This window comes from Pteronotus mesoamericanus, unplaced genomic scaffold (assembly GCF_021234165.1).
Source record: "Pteronotus mesoamericanus isolate MK-2021 breed Mesoamerican mustached bat unplaced genomic scaffold, CSHL_Meso_final contig_94, whole genome shotgun sequence".
Lineage (NCBI taxonomy): Eukaryota > Metazoa > Chordata > Mammalia > Chiroptera > Mormoopidae > Pteronotus > Pteronotus mesoamericanus.
In genome coordinates this window covers 8,536,665-8,557,662 of record NW_026555285.1, presented here as the reverse complement: position 1 = coordinate 8,557,662, position 20,998 = coordinate 8,536,665, and the positions used below count along the sequence as shown (strand labels likewise).

The 20,998-nt window shown below is 34.9% G+C and overlaps 1 protein-coding gene across 1 annotated transcript in view; it reads left to right on the top strand.

The window, feature by feature from the left end:
* Nucleotides 1–20,998, top strand: part of DGKH (diacylglycerol kinase eta) — a 204,703-nt gene that overhangs the window by 112,259 nt on the left and 71,446 nt on the right. Inside the window, exons 5-8 of the mRNA XM_054586384.1 lie at nucleotides 10,805–10,909; nucleotides 11,171–11,303; nucleotides 17,573–17,679; nucleotides 18,330–18,455. Coding sequence (XP_054442359.1) covers nucleotides 10,805–10,909; nucleotides 11,171–11,303; nucleotides 17,573–17,679; nucleotides 18,330–18,455 — 471 coding nt within the window. The remainder of the gene's footprint in view (nucleotides 1–10,804; nucleotides 10,910–11,170; nucleotides 11,304–17,572; nucleotides 17,680–18,329; nucleotides 18,456–20,998) is intronic.

The following is a 20,998-nucleotide window of genomic DNA, read 5'->3' as shown; positions in this document are numbered from 1 at the left end:
GCAGTGGGCCCGGGGTAATCACAGGCATCCTTTAAGGGGAAGGCAAGAGGAATGAGAGTCAGAGGACAGATCACTACGGAAGAAGGGTGGGGTGATATGAGGAAGGGAGCGGGGGCCAGGAAGTGCAGGTGGCCTCTGGAGCCACAAAGGCAAGGAAATGGACTCTCCCCTAAAACCTCCAGAGGGAACACAGCTCCCCGGACCTCTTGATTTTTAACTTCTCACTATCACAACTGTAAAAGAATAATTTGTTATAACAGCAATAGGAAACTTCTACAATGAAGATTAACTAAAAATTAATAATTACAGTTTGTTTCAATTCTAAGAGACATTTAATACTGTATTGAGACTTTAATGCTTTTAGTGTTGACTTGAATCCAAACTTTATTCATTATCAAAGAAACAATGGTTTATTATTATGTATGTAACTTACATATATAAATGATAGAATACCCCAGCAAGTAACACTGAAGGCCTTTCTTGTACCTTTTCTGAGGCCTTTGCCATGTTTCCAGGGAGAGCAGGGCAAAGAAGCACAGCCTGCAGAGGGACTGCCTTCACGGTTTCACTGTGTCTTTCTCTGGTGAATCGGCGCCTTCTGGGAAATGACAATCAGGACTGTTGCTCTGAAGCAACGCTTTAAGACAGGATAGTCCCAGGGTGATGTTAAATAGACTGCTCTCTTTTACATTTTTAGTAGATTCTAAGACTACATTTAAGTTATATAATACTGAATATAGTCACTGATTCGAAAAGTGTTTGGATTCTGCTTTTATGTCTTTATTTTGTGTTGATGAACAATTAATAAACTTATTAGTATTCATTCAAAAATATTATCAAAAATATTCAGTAAAATTGTGACTTTAGAGTATTTTGGATTTTTTAATTTTAATAAAGGAAAATTTGCTTTTTAGAATGTAAGATCCTTTGGAAATATTCTGTATGTAGTGAAAATATTGGTACTAATAGCTCTAAAATCTGTAGGCGGGGTTTTGTCATGAAAACAGGTATCAGAATTCATATTTTATTTGTATTTGATACTCTAAGGCACTTAAAAAATCCAACATTAGGTTATACAGGGAAATCAAATTAACATGGAAAATGGCATGTTTTAAAGTCATGGTTCCTTTCCCAAAGAGGCTTTGTAATCTGCTGACCAAATCTTAAACAGAGTCATTGTGGCTCAAGAAATATGGAAGTGAGATTTACATAGCTCTCTTAAGCTCCGCCCATCCCACCCCATCTCCATGAGTGATCAGAAGTCTTAATTCATTAGCTTCTGTGGGCATTGCAGATCACTTGAGCAAAGGAACCACATTACTCATCTAATTTGAATTTGATGGGGGAAGGAGGTAAGAGATCAGAGACTTGGGTCTGCAAGCTGAGTTCAGGGCCAAGGGTTGAATAGGGCTGATATGAGACTAAGACATCAGGTCCCTGACCTTTTTAGATCCTTGCAGAACTTTGTTTGGGGCTCACAAATGCTTAAGTACATTTTTATTGAATTTCGAAAAATTTCAGATATACCCTAACTCAGGATAACTGTGCCGGACCCCACTTCCACTTTGCCTAGCTTGTTGCCACACTTGTTTCATTTATTCTCTCTTCTATCTATTTTATCTTAAGTATTTTAAAGCAGATATTTTCGATCTTCTTACTTGACCCCACATTCTTCAATAGGCACCCCTAAAAATATGGTTGTCTAATTTTAACTCTGCCTCTTTTCTATATTTTTTCTTAAATACAGCTTGAGTATGCAGAAGCTTGGAAGCAAAAACATTAATTGAGTTGACCATAATTAGTTACTCAATTCAGTTTTACACTAAAGAAATCTTTTTTTAACTTGTTATTGAAATGCTGATACTTTTTTGTTAACTCCTCATATAAGAGGTTATATTAACTAATTGTGGACAACCCATTTAACTTGTACATCTATTTTTTTCTCTTTAATGTGTTGTAATAAAAATTAACTTTATATTTAATTTAAAAAGATGATTGAAGAATAAATAAGATATATAGCCTTTTGCCGTAAGTGTGTAGTCAAGTATTCCTGTAGACAGGAAGACAGATGTGGCAGATATCTTCCACTCTTATCCAAAGGTCTTTTTTTTTCATTCTATAATTAATTGATTTCTCAGAATAATTGTGTTACATATTTTCAAAAAGTTTCCATTAGAATTTTTTCACTATTTTCTTTTCTGTAGAATCTTGTCACAAGTGAATAATATTTCATATCTATGCTACAAAATTCTCAATTATTTATGTCAATATTTAGGTAATTAGTTGATTTTTTGAAATAAATATCATATGCAAATGATATATATATATACCTTCTCCTTAAGAAGGAATATAAGCAGCACTGGGGCAGCCTTCCTCATGTCCATGACTGATGCCTGCCTCTTTATTGTGAGAGACTAGGGGGATGTTTGATACTTCCTAGTCTACATTACAGGAATGCATAGTGAGACCAGTAAGTTGTTATTCAGCCAAAATGACTCATCAGTTAGAATGATCAGCCAGCCAAAATGAGAAATGTGGAATGATTTTCAAAGATCTTCTTGGGCTCTTAGTAAAGGGTTTATATTTGTGTTTGTGTATGAATTTAAACATGGTTGTAAACAGACATCTGAGGAGATTTTTATTAATATTTTTGGTTACATATACATTTTTCCTTTATTTTATTTTATTCTATTTTTTCCATCACCATTTATCCCCCCATAGCCTCTTCCACTTCCATCCACGCCCCCCCCACCACAATCACCACTTGGTTGTCCATGAGTTCTTTCTCTTTATGTGTTTTGTTCAATCCCTCCACCCCTTTAGCCCCTACCTGCCCCCCACCCTCCCACCCCCCAGCTGTCAGCCTGCTCTCTATCTGTAAGTCTGTCTCTGTTTTGCTTGTCAGTTTTAGGTCATTCCAAAAGGGAACACTACCAAGAAAAATGATTTAAGGTTCTATTTACATAGTATACTGTCTGAATAGCAGAATTTCTTTGTAAATTTAACCTGCAGATTAATATTGAGATTCTTGCATGTGTGTGACTTACCTGTCAATCTCAGTCTTACCATTAGTCCATTACATCTTTGTAAGGATTTTTTACGTCATTTTAGATATTGTGAAATTTGTGTTTCAGGATTCTATTGAACTAGTTTTTCTTCGTGAGCACTTAATGCATATTCCACTGTGTTTATAGCTATAAAATAAATGTTTATGGTGTTGCTGATTTAAATTATACTATGTTGAAAATATATGTCACTTTCTTTGAATTTAGTGCCAGAAATTATATTTGTTGTGGCATTGTATTTTCTTAATCTTCTGTTAAAATTCAAGCACCCTTGAGAGAAAATACACATTAAACCTTTATTGTCTATTAACACTGCAGGAAAATATGACGTTTTAGGTCAGTAATTGTCATCTTAGAAAACACATGGAACTTGAGGCAATTGGATAATAAAATAAGGGAGTATCAACCCCGGAAGGTAAAAGAGTCAGTATAGGACTTGCAATCTCAGATGCCTATAGAGCCCACTGGGTAAAACAAGTATATGAAATGGCCAGCTGAAGAAGACAGGTGTAAATTGCTTGTACTGTGAGTGAGCAAAGTACCTGTCTAATAGGATGGACTTTAATTTTGTTGTTGTTGTTTTATAATACAGGCACTTCAAACATAATGGCCAAACAAAAATCAGAGAGCATCATTTTGGGACCTCTGTTATATTGTGTGGGGCACAGTAGGTGGTAGGCTAGTTCAGATTGGTCCCACACAAAGGAATACTATTGGAGGCAGGTGAGAACACTGGAAGTTTGAGAGCAGAAGGGTGCTGAAAACGGAGAGATGGAGCCATAAAGATTACAGCACTTTCTTTACATTATTTAGATGAGATCTTGCTTTTACTCATGGGAAAGTTGGATGCTTCTGCAGCCCTTTATGATTGATAAACAGGAGTGTGCATCAGAGTCACCTGTGTAGCTTTGCCAAACTATAGGTTATATCTGAAATAATCCATGCCTTCCCCTCACATAAGATTTTGATTCACTAAGTCTGGTATGGAGCATGGTTCAATGTTTTGGAAAAAAACTCTTGGCTGGATTCATTTGTAGCACATAGTTGAGGACCGACCTATACTCTTGGAGGTGTAGAGATCCCCAGTTTACTCTTTGAAATATGGGTGTAAGCATCTCTGCCCTCAAAATAGTCACTTAAGATGCATGACTATATTTGGCACATTTACATTGTCAAAGTGACTTATTTCATTCCATAAAAGAAGAATGAAAAAAGCAACATACATAATTTAACAGTTGAATATAGGTTTTATGAGGAAGGATGGCAGAGGTCTATGAAGACGAAGCTGTTGGCAGTTACAGTTAAAGCAAACCTAGTATTAAAGAGACATATATCTGGTTCAGTTTTTCACAGAAGTCAAGTTATAGCCCCTAAGTTATAATAAATAGGCAATACAAAATTGTTACAACACAACTAAACTTTTGTTTGTCCTGCTTTCCAAAAAAGGCTGCTCACTGTGTGTGAATTTCTATTTCATTCATGGCAGTTCAGGATTAATCACTAAATATTAAGCAACAATTACTGCAGTAGGGCCAATGTGATCAGTTTGTTGTAAAGAACTTTAGGAATGAAAAAAGAATTGCCTGACAAAAAAAGGGCATTGGACATTTAAAATTGCCAGAGAAGGTTGCAGAGTTTCCTTCATTGCAGAATCAAAAAACTGAGTTGAAATGAGCAACCATTTATTTAATGTAGTTTGAGCATGATACCTACTGGAATTTGATGCTTTTAACTTTGGTAAGCCTTTTACCATCTTACATTCCTGTTTTGGGTAAGGTTTGACACAGTGCAATTAAGAGGGGATGTTTTTTCCCTCATTTGTTTGTTGGTATTTTCCTAATGTCTTGTAAGAAGGAGGTAATTATCATTATTTCTCTTTTGGTTATTTGCTAGTCAGTCACTATTTTGTTGGCAAAATGCCTCTATTTCTGACTTAAGCTGTGTTATTTTTGTCTGTGGATCATACTTACACTAAAAAAATATGTTAATTACAAAAGAAATCTATAAACATATGTACTCAATTTTAGTCAGTGCTAAGAAGAATTGTGATGCTAACAGTTACTGAGCTTTGGCTTTGTAACAGACACTGCTGAATTCTTTACTTGGGTTGTCTCACAAATTTACACCACTCTGCAGAGCAGTGAATTACTTACTGCTCTATCCCCATTCAGCAGAGGTGAGGCTGAACTTCAGAGAACCCAGGAAATGGGTCCACAACCACACAGGTAAGGAAGGATATCACTGGCATTTAGTCTAGGTCAGTCTGACTTCAGAGTTTAGGCTCTGAATCACTGCTGTTACATTAGTGGTTTCCAGTTGGGAATTTGCAGATTAGCAACGGCCTATAATTCACTTCTGTGGAAACTTCCTTCATTTCTGAAGTTCTAACAATGCTATGGGAAACAATAAAATACCTTTAGAGCACTGGTTATCCAGCTTGGCTACATTTTAGAGTCACTTGGGAGTTAAAAACAACAACAACCACTACCACCACCACCGTTGGTAGCTGTGTCCCACCCCCGTATGTACTCAGTTAATTGTCTAGAGTGTGGCCTGGACATTGGATTTTAAAAAATCTCCCAGATGATTTTAATGTGCCGCTAGTGGAGTTTAAGATCTCCTGCTTTGGAACAACACAAAATTTTAAATTCTAAATATCTGTTCTTCTGTTAGTAAAAAAAAAAAATTGTTTTTATTACAGAAGTACTACATATTTACTTTAGAAACGACAGACAAGCCAATAAAAATTTACAATTAAAATAATCTGTAATTCCTTCACTGAGCAGCCAGCATAGGATTTGGCTATGAATCTTTTTCTCCTGGGCATGATTGTGCATTTAAAGTCTAAAAAAATATATTATTCTTTATATTGTTAAAATTATAGCACTTTTGCTCCTTCACCCCCTCCACCTAGCCTGCCCCCGACTTCCATAATCAGTCTCCAGGCGTTGTCCATGTCCATGAGTTGGTCCTTCATATATGTTCTTTGACTAATCCCTTCACCTTCCTTCAATCATTCCCTGCCTCCCAAACCCCTCTTACAGTCGTCAGTCAGTTCTATGATTCTATGCTTCTGGTTCTCTTTTGCTCACTAATTTATTTTGTTTATTAGATTTCTCTTATAAGTGAGATCATATGGTATTTGTATTGCACTGACTGGCTTATTTCACTTAGCATAATAGCCTCCAGTTCCACCCATGCAGTTGCGGAAGGTGGGAATTCCTTCTTCCTTTCTGCTGCGTAATATTCCATTGTGTATGTTACGCACAGACTTTTTTTTTTTTATCCACTCATTTACTGATGGGCACTTAGGCTGTTTCCAAGTACTGGCTATTATAAATAATGCTGCTATGAACATGGGGGTACATAAATTTCTTTTGAATTGATGTTCCGAGACTTTTCAAGTACATTCCCAGCAGTGGAATTGCTACGTCAAAAAGGCAGTTTCATTTTTAGTTTTTTGAGGAAATTCCATACTGTTTTCCACAGTGGCTGCATTTCCACCAGCAGTGCACTAGGGTTCCCTTTTCTCCATACCCTTGCCAGTACTTGTTGATTATTAAGGGTAGCCATTCTGAGAGGTGTGAGGTGATATCTCATTGTAGTTTTAATTTGCATCTCTCTGATGGTTGGTGATGTTGAGCATTTTTTCATATGTCTGTAGGCCCTCTCCATGTCTTCCTTGGAGAAGTGTCTGTTCAGGTCCTTTGCCCATTTTTTAACTGGATTATTTGTCAACTAGTGTTGAGTTATATAAGTTCTTAATATATTTTGGAGATTAAACCCTTGTCCAGTGTATCATTGGCAAATATGTTCTTCCACACAGTCAGTTCCCTTTTCATTTTGAAGATGGTTTCTTCAATACTACCCAAAGCAATATATAGAATCAACACAATTCCTATTAAGAAACCAATGGCATATTTCACAGATCTAGAACAAATATTACAAAAATTTATATGGAACCAAAAACGACCTCAGCAATCTTGAGAAAGAAGAACAAAGTTGGAGGGATCATAGTACATGATATCAAACTATACTACAAGTCCACTGTAATCAAAACAGTGTGGTACTGGCATAAGAACAGGCACATAGATCAATGGAACAGAATAGAGAACCCAGAAATAAATCCATGTCTCTATAGTCAATTAGTATTTGACAAAGGAAGCAAGAGCATACAGTGAAGTAGAAACAGTCATTTCAATAAATGATATTGGGAGAAATGGACTGGGACATGCAAAAGAATGGAACTAGACCACCAACTTACACCATACACCAAAATAAACTCAAAATGGATAAAATAATTATAAGTCATGATGCCATAAACATCCTAGAGGAAAACACAGTCAGTAAGATTTCCAATATCTTACATAGCAATATTTTGTCCGATATTTCTCCTAGGGCAAGGGAAGCTGGAAAAAAAATAAATGAATGGGACTACATCAAATTAAAATGCTTCTGTATTTAAAGTCTTAACTGTAATGCTACTCTTCTATAAAATTTTATGTATTTAATGCCATATTGCCTATATCTCTCATATAGTCACAGGCTTTACTAGGCTGGGAAAATCTTGATTCTTATGCACATAGTAGAATTGTTGCTTAACTCTTTTAGGTCAGTAACTCTTGAAGTAGAGTAATATCCTTATTAATGGAAAGTTTGTATGTTATTTGAGGCAGCATTTAGGAGACAGACTGATTCGATGTCTCTCCGTTGTACTTCTACTTCTATAGCACTTTTTCAGACAAGTAAATCTTGGTTTGCTTCCTTGTCTTCCTTTTAGATTATTGAGGCAAAGCTCACATGGTTCATACCCCCTGAGCTCTGGCCTGCAGTATGTGCTCAGTAAATGCTGGGATGCTTGAACCGACAGGCAGATATGTTCTGGGATCTGAGGTGGGAGTGGTGGTTAGAGCTTGAAAAAACTAATTAATGAAGTAAATTTGGATGTGCCTGAAAAAAATTATTTGGGAATGGGAATAATTTCCCAGGAAGAGAGAAGAAGAATGGGCTTGAGATGAGGATGGGGGCTAAGAGACACTTTAAGAGAGGCAAGCTTCCAATTCTTCAAGTAATGTAAAAAGTCCTCTTGTTCCAGAAACGTCCTGGCCTTGGCCCCCAACAGGCTCAGGCAGTCTTCCGTGGGAGTAACTCCCTCCCCTCATCTCCTTATCCTTCCATCTCTCCATCCTATTCATTTGTCAGAATAAAAAGGCTGAGTCAGATGTACTTTCTGAGTAAGAACCCCTCCCCGCAAAATTTCAGAGTTTGCTGCTCCCCAAATGTTTTCCTACTAAAGATTTGAATGAGAAACCACTGTATTGTAGCGGGGTTCAGTTAGAATACAACTAGTGCCTCTCAGTTAACAACTGTCATTCCCTTTCTTACCAAGGTTGGGGTTGGGGAAGAATTTAAATGAAAGGTGGGGAGGGAGCTCAGAGCATTGATGGCTACTGAAGGATGACCGGAGAGGGGAAAGGGCCCACTGCGGAAATATTCCAGGCTTCCTGGGCAGCCTGGCTTCCGTTAGGCCCTGACAGTTCTGGGCTGCTTGCTGAGGTGCTGGTACAGCCGCACAGGCCAGACCCCTCTGCATCACATGACTTATGAAGCATTTTCTTTTTCATACCTACTTCTTTTAATGTAACTTCATAATCAGTGGATTTCTTAAATCAAAATTATTTCTAATTTCTTTTAGCTTTTAAAAACTTATTTTTTAAAATGTGTTATATAATCTTTACTTGCTTATGATTATCCATTTTAAACAAATTTTTATTAAAAAGGAGAAATTGTTGATATTTTATGTCATCAATGTATAAGGTACATGCATGATTCTTATTGCTGAAATCCTTTAGAATTGAGACTTTATGTAGTTCCAAAAGTGACAAAAATGAGAAGCTATTTATCCCTCTTTCTCCTTTTTTATTGAATTCACGATAACTTGGAAAGACTGTAAAGGCATTAAAGATAGTTAACACCTCAGACATCCTGCTTTACTTAAAATTAAAAGTGAATAAAAGAATAAGATAGCAAACCAGGTTTATTTATCTAAGTAATGTTTTATCTCACTATAACATCAGAATGAAAGAGAGGGAATATCTATATAGTTATATTAAATAGGATAGCTAAACAAACAAATAGACAAACAAACAAATAAATAAAGCACCTGAGGTAAATAAAATATCAGATGTATTCATTCCAGTGAAACGTTGAGATTTTGAGAGTGCCAGTTGTCAGAGCCAGGAGTGTATTATGGTCTAATGGTATTGCTCTTCTGCTTTTGGTGAGCTGTCTTAGAAAAACATTTGAAGCAATAAAGCATCCATTTGGCTCCTAAGTAATGAGGGAGGCATTGCTCTTTGCATTAACTATTTATTCACAAAGAGAAGTGACCAACTGCTAATAAGCTTTATCCAAAGAGGGTACTGGAAAACAGAAGAAAATGCAAAGGGGAGGTTCTGTTCAATCTCATATGCAGTTACCCAAAACCCAAAGCTACGATTGGTGCTCTTCTTCCATGTGACTCTGGCTAGCTGTATGTAAGTCGGAGTGCCTGTCAGATGTATTTAAGGCCTCGTGGTTTAAGGAAGGATTGTGTAGCCTGAGCTAATGATAAATGAGAGGAGGCTGTGACTGGTGAGTATCTAAGACTGGGCTGATTTCTATAGTTTTTAGTAATGGACTTATTTTCTAAGTTGAACAGTAGTGACTGAGGCTTGCTAGTTTACTCCTTTTGGAAAGGGTTCCTTTTTTTTTAATAAGATGATTATTGTTTTTTCATGACTTGGGAAATCTCTATCATGCAATATATAGATTATCACTTGATCAAATGGCTCTTAACCTGAGAAAATTTATTTTCTATATAAATAAATATGTAATTTATTATTTGGGAATAGTTTCTGGGTAGGAAGGTAACATTTTTGCTCCTTTCCCACAAGTAAATAAATGGTCCCTTATTGTAGTAAATGCTTAGGGTTTATTAACCTCAAGATTACAACGAAAATATTTCACACATAAATGGGAGCTCTTTCAAGTTATTTCAGAATACTACTTTGAATCACTTTTGGTGCTATAACAGCATGAAATTTCCATTTCACTTGCATTAAGATTCTTAATTAATTTGCCTTCTTTAATGATATGAAAACAGATGAAAGTCACAATTTTTTCCTTTAATTCTTCCTCCCTGCTCTCAATAAAACTTAGTAAAGTGGGGTCCCACACAATGGGAAAAAAAGTCCTTCATATAAAGCATATTAAAGTAGGCAATTTAATAACAATGTTCTTGATATTATGTAAGCCAATTATAAAACCATATTACAGTACATTCCTTTGATTTTCAGCTTTTATAATAATTCCACATTGATAGCTATGCATTAATTCTAAGCTTACCATAAATGATTTCGAAGTATATTTAGAATCAATTTTTAAGATATATTTCATGAAATGAGAAAGAATACATTGCTTATTTGTGTTCATAGACTTTGGTGAAGGGCTAAAAAGCCTGATGAGTACGTAGCAATGAGATCATAGTCAAGAAAAGTTTCCTTAGAATTTTCTTTCCTAGACCACATTGCATCATACTCATAGAACTAAACTCATTTACTTTATAGAGATGCTTACTTTATTCATCAAGGAAATGAGGACTCAGAGATTAAAAATGGAACTACCGTGCAAGATGTTAGGTTTTGCAATAATCTCTCTGTTGGTTATTAACAATCATTAGATTGAATTATTCCTTTCAGATAATCACTCCATTCAGAAGACTAATGCTATGCGCTGAGAACAGAAAGGAGATGGAGGATTGGATCAGCTCTCTGAAGTCTGTACAGACCAGAGAACCCTACGAGGTAGAGTAGTATTTCTTCTGTCATCTTGTGTTCTTAGAGAATGTTAACTGAAGAGCTGATGCTATATTCTGCAGAAATAAGTATGTGTAGATTCATTCAGTAACTTGGTTAAACCTGATATTGCATTAGTTTTACTTAAAGTATTTTAGTTATTAAAATAAGGGCTTGAAATTTTAATCATAACTATATACATTCCAAATGTTCAGTGTCTGTAGTCTCGTTCTCTTGTTTGGCAGATCTGTGCTAACATCTCCTTTTTAGGTGGCCCAGTTTAATGTGGAACATTTCTCAGGGATGCACAACTGGTACGCCTGCTCCCACGCCCGACCCACTTTCTGTAACGTGTGCCGAGAGAGTCTTTCTGGGGTTACTTCCCATGGCCTGTCCTGCGAAGGTACTGTAGCATCGCACTCGCTGTCCCTCAATACTGACCATACTGTAAACATGCTGCCGTTGGTTTTTCTGAGAAGTGAGCAAGGAACAATCACCACGGGAAAACATTTTCCTTGGGTGGAAGCAGTAGCTGGGAGCAACTTAGTGGGAACAGAGTGTTAAGTTTTATGGTGGCTTAAAGTGGAGCTTTGCTTGTGTAAGACTAATATTTTGGCTCAGGAAGAGGCAATATAAAGTAATTTGAAAAGAAGCATTTCACTCTCGAGGAACTAGTAACTACTGACTAGAAAGAATTCTCTAGACTTTGTATGTCATTCCAGTTTTAAGTATTCTTTTGCTGTTCTGATTGATAACAGAGAACAAAACTTTCTGTGAGGACAGTCTATACTCTGCCACAATTTCCGATTGTTACTTATATTGCATTGTTTTAGCCCCTGTTTTATTTTATTTCACGTTTGTTTAATTTAAATTGATGCCATTCTTTCACTTAAAGTTTTGTAAAAATAAGGTCTGTGCTGTTGTTTTCATTATAGAATTTGCAGTCTATTTTTTAACTTAAGAGCAATGACCACTTAAAGGAAATAATTACAAAGAGAAAGTCATAACTTCTTTAAAGATTTATTTATTTATTTATTTATTTATTTATTTATTTTTAGAGAAAGGGAAAAAGAGAGAGAGGGAGAAAAACATTGATGTGAGAGAGAAACATTAATTGGTTGCCTCTCATTATGTGCCCTGACCAAGACTGAACCCACAACTCAGGCCTGTGCCCTGACCAGGAATCCAACCCATAACCTTTTGCTTTGTAGGAGACGTCCAGCCCACTGAGCCACACTTGTCAGGGCACTCATAACTTCTTTAGATTTATTTAATTTCATACCTCAATGATCATATCATTGTGTACTATTTCTGAACTATTTATAATACTATTACAAGCTTTTTTTCTCTAATATGAAAAATTCTTGAGTAATTAAAAATATAAATTTATTATAATTAAATAATAAAATAGAGTCACAGTTTTATTTCATTTTAAATGATAAAATTTGAGGGATGTCATTAATTCATTGACTTAAAATTACACAGCATATTGGTTTAGAACAGAGCTCTGCACTTAACACGTCTGGGTTCCAGTTTTGTGTCCAGCATTCACATTGTGACCAGGGGGAATAGTTCAACTTTTTCAGACTTCTGTTTTCTCGTCTATAAAATGGGGATAATAGTCATTTTTGTTTCATAAAACATTATGGAAACTAAATGAGAGAATACATACAATAAACTTACTTTTCTAGTCAAGTAAATTATAGAAATTTTAACTGTGTTTTATAAAAAATGTATCAAGTAAAAAATTACAGATTGCATCATGATCTGATGCATTAAAAGCGTAAAAATGAACATTTGGAGGAGACATGAAATATTTTTTTTTAGATTTTAAGGATGATTTCAAACAAAGCTATAATTGGCCTTTACGACTCTAATAATATTAAAGGGTCCTGTACCTCTGAGTAAGTCCTGCCAGGTCTGTGATATGTAGCATTATCTTGAAGGTCTTTTTACTCTTACCATCTAGTCTCTCATCCCAAAAATGCTAAAAATGATATCAGATTTGAGATACTATGTGGTACCCTTCTGATTTGAGTTATACATTATTAAATATTGAGATTGATAGTGGGATGACTGAATATTTTTCTAAGCATTTTTAAAGAAAAATGAAAATTACATCAGCTGTTGAGAATAAGAAACTTTAAGTCTTTAAATAAATTTATTGTTATATTATTCCATTAATAATGAAGTCTTGATTTTTAAAAAAGTGTCAATTACTGCACTTTTAGATTATACTGTTAGAAGAATATATAGCAGCATTCACTTTTTCTACAGCATTTTGACCATTAGTATTTTTAGAACTGTAGCAGAGGTTTTACAAATCCCAAGGATTTTGTGAATTATATAAAAAAGTTGCATTCTTATTTTATGAGAATGTGCTATTTAGGATACTTTTATTGTAATCACAGTTAAACTTTAGGGAACGCCCCCCGCCTACCGCTAATCATTATCCTACTTAATGAAACTAAAGCTACAAGATGCAAAAGGCTTTAAAAGTTATAATAAAGATACAAATACAAGAAAAATTTGTTTAACAGTGACAATGAATAATTTCATGTTAGACTGAAATCCAGCTTCCAGTGTGTGAAACCATGCTAAATTTACTTAATCTTTCTGTCCTTGTTTTTCACAATAAAACAAGGCTATGTGGATTTATCTTCTAGGTTTGTGTTGAATAATAACTAAAACTATTACTTTAAAACCTTGCACATATAAAATATATTAATAAAAAATAGAAGACAAAAGACTTTTCATAAATAATCCCTTAAATCAATTTAGGTTGTTAATTATAATTTCAGAGCAAAATTATTTTTATATTTATTTAAGTTAGCAATTTAACAAAAATAGTTAAATGGTGATTTTTTTCAATTAACAGTATCAAATATATCAACTTACAAATTTTTGTCTTAACCATGATTGAACACATAAGGATTCAGTGTAGTAAAGGCTGAATAAATATTACAATAAAAAAATGATAATTTTGTTACATATCAGTATATTTTATAAGTCTTGGAGTTTTAAAATAATGGCTTTACAGTTTAGGGGAAAGCACTTTATTTCAGAATAACTTGTTTGGAGATATTTAATTGTTACATAACAAAATTAAGATGCCTATTAATCATTTCCATTTCTTTGTGACCATAATTACAGTCTGGTTTGTATTATTATTATAATTATTTTATATTAAGTAACCTTGCAATTTTTGAGGATCATTTCATGAAGCACTTTATTATTACAAATCTGTGATTTTTTTTAATGTGCTACTTGATTTTGAGTATCAAAATTTTAAAAAGCCATGAAATTATACCCTGTTCCCTTTTTTACTTCCTTCTTTTCCTCTTAGAAAATAGTTATTGGCTATTAATGTTGAGTACTGACTTGTACTTAAAAAGCAGCCTGAGGATTATGTTGCATATAAACCTAAAACTGGGACCACACTTTTGAGCAATGCTATAGCAGATGAAAAGCCTAGAGATACTAACTAGCCATAGTTTTAAAAAAGTCACTTGTATTGGAGCAAAATGCTGAAATTGTTTTGGAAACCAAGCTTACTTCCTATAGTGTTCTTTTTTACACTACTGTTTATAAGCAATAACATTCAATTGAATAATTACTGCAGTCTATATGAAGTCTGTCCTCTAGTCACAAAGTCATTTATTGCAAAAATGTATGATTTCCAGGAAAGAATTTGTGAGCGTATACAGAAAAAGCATGTAAATGCAAAGCATGTAAATGAAACATTTCTAAGCTGGAAAAACCAGCTTAGTGTAAGTGAGCATTATATATTCGCTGTTCATGATACCCGAAGCATTTGAACATTTGACTGTAGAAATCTGTTATTTTACCTGACCCTTTTGTTTTCATGTTACATTAAATTAGGTTTTCTTAAAAAGAATGGTACGTAACCCATCATTTCCAGTTTATTAATGGCTTACTGTTAGAAATTCAGTATCATGTGAACAGGAGCCACCTTACAATAAGAATTAACAAGTTAGCTTATTATATTTCACTGGACGGATCTATACTTTTAAATATTTATCTGAAAAGTCAGAAACTCGTATAATATCAGTATTCACTAGCACTTGGGTAACTTGTGTCCTCAAAAGGATAAGTTTAATAGTAGTCAAGTCCTGATTTTTATAAGTAAGGGTTAACTTTCCAAATCTGTGGTTTACTTGTTTTTCATATTTATGTTGCTTCTTTCATGGTTGTTTCCTCTTATTTCTATCTTTTTTTTGGACTCAATATTTGTATGTATTGCAGATGATTACCAGAATAAGTCTAGCTACCATCACCATATATAGTTACAGAGTTTCTTTTGCTTGTGGTGAGAATTTTTAAGATTTATTCTCTTAGCAACTTTCAAATATACAAGATAGTGTTACTAACTAACTATAGCTGCCATCTAAATGTTACATCCCCATGACTTACTTATTTTATAACTGGAAGTTTTTACCTTTTGACTTCCTTTACCCATACTGAGTACCCTCCCAATCCTCTGCCTCTAGCAACCACCAAACTGTTGTTCTCTGTGGCGATGAGCTAGGTGGTTGTTTTTTTTTATATTCCACATAAAAGTGAGTTTGTACAGTATTTGTCTTTCTCTGCCTGACTTATTTCACTTAGCATATTGTCCTCAATGTCCATCCATGTTGTCTCAAATGACAAGATTCCATTTTTTATAATTGAATAATATTCCATATATATATCAAATTTTTTTATCCATTCATTCTTCAGTGGGCACTTAGGTTGTTTTCATAGCTTATAAATAATGCTGCAGTAAACATGGTTGTACAGACATCTTTTTAAATTAGTGTTTTCATTTTCAGATAAATACTGAGAAATGGGATTGCTGTATCATATGGTAGTTCTATTTTTAATTTTTTGAGGAACCTTCATATCGGTTTTCATAGTGGCTACACCAGTTTGCATTCTTGCTAACAGTACACAAGGGACCCCTTTCCTTCACAACCTCACTCCAAGTGAATTTTTTGTCTTTTTGCTAATAGCCATTTGAGCAGGTGTAAGGTGATATTTCACTGAGGTTTTGCATTTTCCTGATGATTAGTGATGTTGAGAAGCTTCTCATGTACCTGTTGGCCATCTGTATGTCTTACCTGGAAAAATGTCACTTAAGAGATCCTGCTACCCATTTTTTAAATCAAATTATTTTTTGCTATTGTGTTATATGAGTTCTTTATGTATTTTGGATGTTAACCTTTTACCAGATCTATGATTTGCATTTACTTTCTCCTATCAGTAGGTTGCCTTACCATTCTGTTGATGGTTTCCTTTGCTGTGTAGACTCTTTATAGTTTGATGTAGTCCCTCTTCGAGCTTATAACCCATCCTTTCTTTTGGTAGTTTTTGGTTTCAGGTCTTACATTTAAGTATCGAATCCAATTTGAGTTAAGTTTTGTACATGGAATAAGATAATAGTCCAGCTCTATTACTTGGCTTGTGGCTATTTAGTTTTTTCAGTACAATTTATTAAAGAGACTGTCCTTCCCTCATTTTATATTCTTGGGTCTTTTGTCATAAATTAATTGACCATATATGTGTGGGTTTATTTCTGGCCTCTTTATTCATTGATCTATGTGTGTATTTTCATAGCAAATACAATACTGTTGTGATTACTACAGCTTTATAATACACAGGGTAGTGCAAAAGTAGGTTTACAGTTGTGAGCACCAGAGAAACAGAGTTTATTCTTCAAACCAGGGAGCATGATGCCTCCAGCTTGCTTCTTTTTTCTCAAGATTGCTTCAACTAATTGGGGTCTTTTGTGGTTCCATGTAAATGTTAGGATTGTTTGCTCTACTTCTGTAAAAAATGTCATTGGAATTTGGGTGAGGATTGCATTGAATCTGTAGATGGTTTGGGGTAGTAGGGACATTTTAGCAATGTTAATTCTTCCAGTCCATGAGCACAGAATATCTTTTTATTTATTTGTCTTCTTCAGTTTCTTTCATCCATGTGATATAGTTTTCAGTGTGTCTTATTTTTTTTATAGGCACCTTTATGGTGATTTGGCTGAGGAGAATTAGTGATGCATGCAGTGAGAACATCGCTTCATCTTTTCTTTCCTCTGCATTATAATGTAGTCATTCCAACACAGTGCTTCCAAAGGACAGTGCCATCTTTGTAAGCCCTATCAAGCTATTTCCCATGATGTCTTGACATCCTTGCAATTTAAAACTCCTTTGAATTACGTTGCTTTTGATCTTAATGGTATCTTCACACTTTTTAAGTATCAGAAGTGTACGGCTCATTGGATTTTTCAGAAATTAAACACTGTAATTACCATTCAGAGTAAGAAATGGGCTTTTACTAGCACCCATGTATTACTGAATTTTATTTAGTTCTGTGTGTGTATGTTGTTTCCTTTCTCCTCAAGAACTAATTCTTTTGTATTTATTTCCTTTCTGTTTTTCTTTTATGGCTGAATGGAATCTAAGTAGCAATTCATTGCTTGATAAAAGTGTTTCATAAATACATAGCCATATTTGCTTTATAGAATACCATTACTATTGTTGAAGAGTATTTGAACTTTTTAAAATATTGTTTTTCTTCCACCCTCCAACCTTTTAAATTTCATGCTGTGATTTCCTTTAGTCATTTGTTGAAAAGTACATAGGCATTTAGAAATTATCTCTTTTATTTTTTTAGTATGTAAATTCAAGGCTCACAAAAGGTGTGCGGTGAGGGCAACAAATAACTGCAAATGGACGACTCTGGCCTCCATCGGGAAGGACATCATAGAAGACGAAGATGGAGTAAGCCCTGTTCTGCCTCTGATCTTTTCCCAGTACCTCTTCTCTTTGATTTTCTGTCCAGTGGAAAATAATGACAGAGTTAGGTGGGAATGTTTACTAGTAGTATTAAATGGAAGATTTTGTTTAATTATGAATTTTTATTTTCAATTAGATCCTTCTTGGTTCCTTCAGCACTTAAATTTGAAGGGAAATGTGAATAGGGCTTAGGAGTGCTGCTAGGCTGGTGGTGTAGACCTGAAAACCTAACATGTCTTCTAAGGCTTAGCTCGGCTGTTTACTTGGATCTTGACTCCTCAGACCTTGGGGCTTCCTCTCAACAGTGCCCCCTGTCTTCAAAATCTTGCCTCCATTGTACCTTGAATAAAATATCTGCTAGCACTTTGTGATCACTATAATAATGCCTTTTACATTCCTTTCTCCTCAACTGTACTATGAATTCAGAAGGCTAGAGATTTACTCTTACTTATCTTTGTACCTCTGTAGTGCTCGGGGCATAGTACATGCTCAATGAATGTGGGGTAAATGGATGTATGCCATGAAGTAAAAAATTCATGGAGTGAATACATGGAGTAAGAAATTATTGTATAGCTTCCCTAGGGTAAGAATGGTGTATTCCACAGTCTTTAATTTGACTCTCCTTTATTCTGCAGGTGGCTATGCCTCACCAGTGGCTAGAGGGTAACTTGCCTGTGAGTGCCAAATGTGCTGTCTGTGACAAAACGTGTGGCAGTGTACTTCGTCTACAAGATTGGAAATGCCTTTGGTGTAAAACGATGGTGAGTGCTTTTTAATGAGCTCCTTTTCATAACTTCTACATGTATGTGATTTAGTGGCAAAGAATTTATGGCATAGCAGAGCCTGGTGGCACATGTACCCACTGTAATGTTCATCTTTTTCAAGGTATATTCCTTCCACTCAGGTTACTTTTTCAAATATCCTTTTTGTAATACTTATTCTTGTTATATTTTTCCTTTGTCTAAAGACCTCTTCCTCACAGTTTTATTGTTTTTTATTATGGTTTAGCTACACTTAGTAGTTTGCTATTTTCAGGCCTGTTTTACTACATACTGCATATAGAAAGCTGCCAAATTTTGACTGACATACAAAATGTAATTTTGCTACAGTCCTATGGATGTTCTCTGCAGAATGCCGAGTTCAGTTAGGCCATATGTTAAAATCTGCATTTCAGTAAATATTTTAAAGCTTTCTTGCTTGTGCAAAAAAGAGGAGGGAAGCATGCCCAACATAACCCGGCACCAGTGGGCAGATCACCTGTGCTGGACTATGTGAGGCCTGGGCTTCTGCACGCACCTGGGCAGTCAGAGCAAGACTCAGAGGGTGAACTAGGCCACGCAGAGGGTGGCATGGGGACTAAAAGATGATAGGGCGAGGAGGCAGGAACTGTGAGTGCTTATCTTAGCACTGGGTGCCGCTCTCCTACTGTAACAGTGATAACCTTCCATTGGGCTGATTTGTCTTGTTTTGTGTCTTGCATGTCAGCAGCTCCGCTCTCCCCACAGAAGGGTGGGGAAAAAAACCATTGCCTTTAATAAGTATGGTGTAGATCAGCAAATGTAAGAGATGTGAGTGTAACGTGTTGATTTCATAACGAGATTGATTCCATAGGCCACAGAGGAAAGTAACTCCTATAACATTTTAGTCAGGCCTAATAAGTAATCTGTATTTCCTTTTTATTTTTAAAGCAAACATGATTCTCTTTGTCCTGTTGTTATTTATTCTTTGTTACCTCTTTTTGTTAGCCATACGTGTTACTTTTTATTTCCCTTATGCCATTTAATACAATATAGACTCTACTAATATAGACTCTCTCTCTTTGGAGTTTTGGTGTAACCACAACCCCTAAAACCCTCTTTTGCAATTCCTTATTTTAAAGGAGTGCTACCTAAACAGGATTTTAAATTTTCATCCCACTTGAGATTTGTTTTGGCAGGGGACAGGGGGACAACCAGTGACATATGCACCTACTGCTATTTTTATTAGTCCACATTTACTGGAGTCTGATTCTCTACTTCAAGAACTTCAGCTGTTTTTTTTTTTTTAACTTTTTAAAAAGAAAGATCATGTGTAATGAAGTATTTTTAAAAAGTATTATATAAATTGTCTTTAAGTGCAAAATATAGGTTTGTACTTGTAGGTAGTCAGTACTTTTTAAATTTTACCAACTTTATCAGTAAGAGTAAATTAGTTTTTTTATTTGCTCACTGTATTCACCCCCACTTTTAAAAGATTTCACTAATAATATTATTACATATTTAGAAGGGGGCATCCTGGAATGTCTTTTCGCTCTTTTTTTCCTGATTAACTTAAATACCAACTTATTGTAGAATCATTCCTGCCCCACCCTGCTAATTAGCCGTGAGGGACCACCTTTTACTCTGCATTTCCTATACACTCTGATTTATTTGCTTACATATGATTTTGCTTTTAAAATAGAGGAGTTTCTAACAGTACAATATTAAGTGACTAAACACAGGCATCTAAGTGAAAAACCACACCAAACCATAGTTCCACAACCCTACTGAGTCAGCTCCTAATTTTTCCAGTTTTGTCCAGTCTCTGGACATTGTTTTACATTTTCTGTAAAAAATAGTGAAGGTACAATTTTATGTTCCATTTTTCTCATTTGACATTGTTATATGTTTCAGTTTTGCTCTGTTTTTATGTATTTTTATTCCTTTTAAAACTATCTGTGCATGCTTGTTTTTCTAAAATCGATTTGGACTGTTAACTATTATAATCATATTAGGAAACTGTCCAAATTAGGTCATCAGCAGGAAAAGAATTACTGTTAAATTTCAGTTATTTTTTGCAAAAGTTTAGATATATGCATGTTTCATTAATATGCCAGTTTTCTAAAAGGACTAATGATATATGCCATATTAAGTGTTTTATGAAGCATTGAATATCTGCTTTTACCGGTTAGAACATAAAGGCCCTGGAGCTGAGTGCATAAAGTATTCAAAATTGCCTGGCTCCTACTTAATGAGTAAAGTTAGCTCTGTGTTTTTTGTTCTCAGTAGTATGTGGAGTGACCTTGAAACTTTGTTTCTACATTTAATGAGTGCTTCTGATATACTTCCCAAGATGAATGTATAATAATAGGACCTTTTCCTTTTCCATACAAGGTCAGAAGTCTAGCTGTGAAAATAGGCATGGATGTACTTACAACTATAATAACATGAAAATGTTATAAAAGAGGTATTAATAGAAAGTTATAGGATCATTACAGAAAGAGTGGACATACAATAAATTTTATTTATTTTCATTAAATTCTATAAGAACTTTATAAGTTAGATGC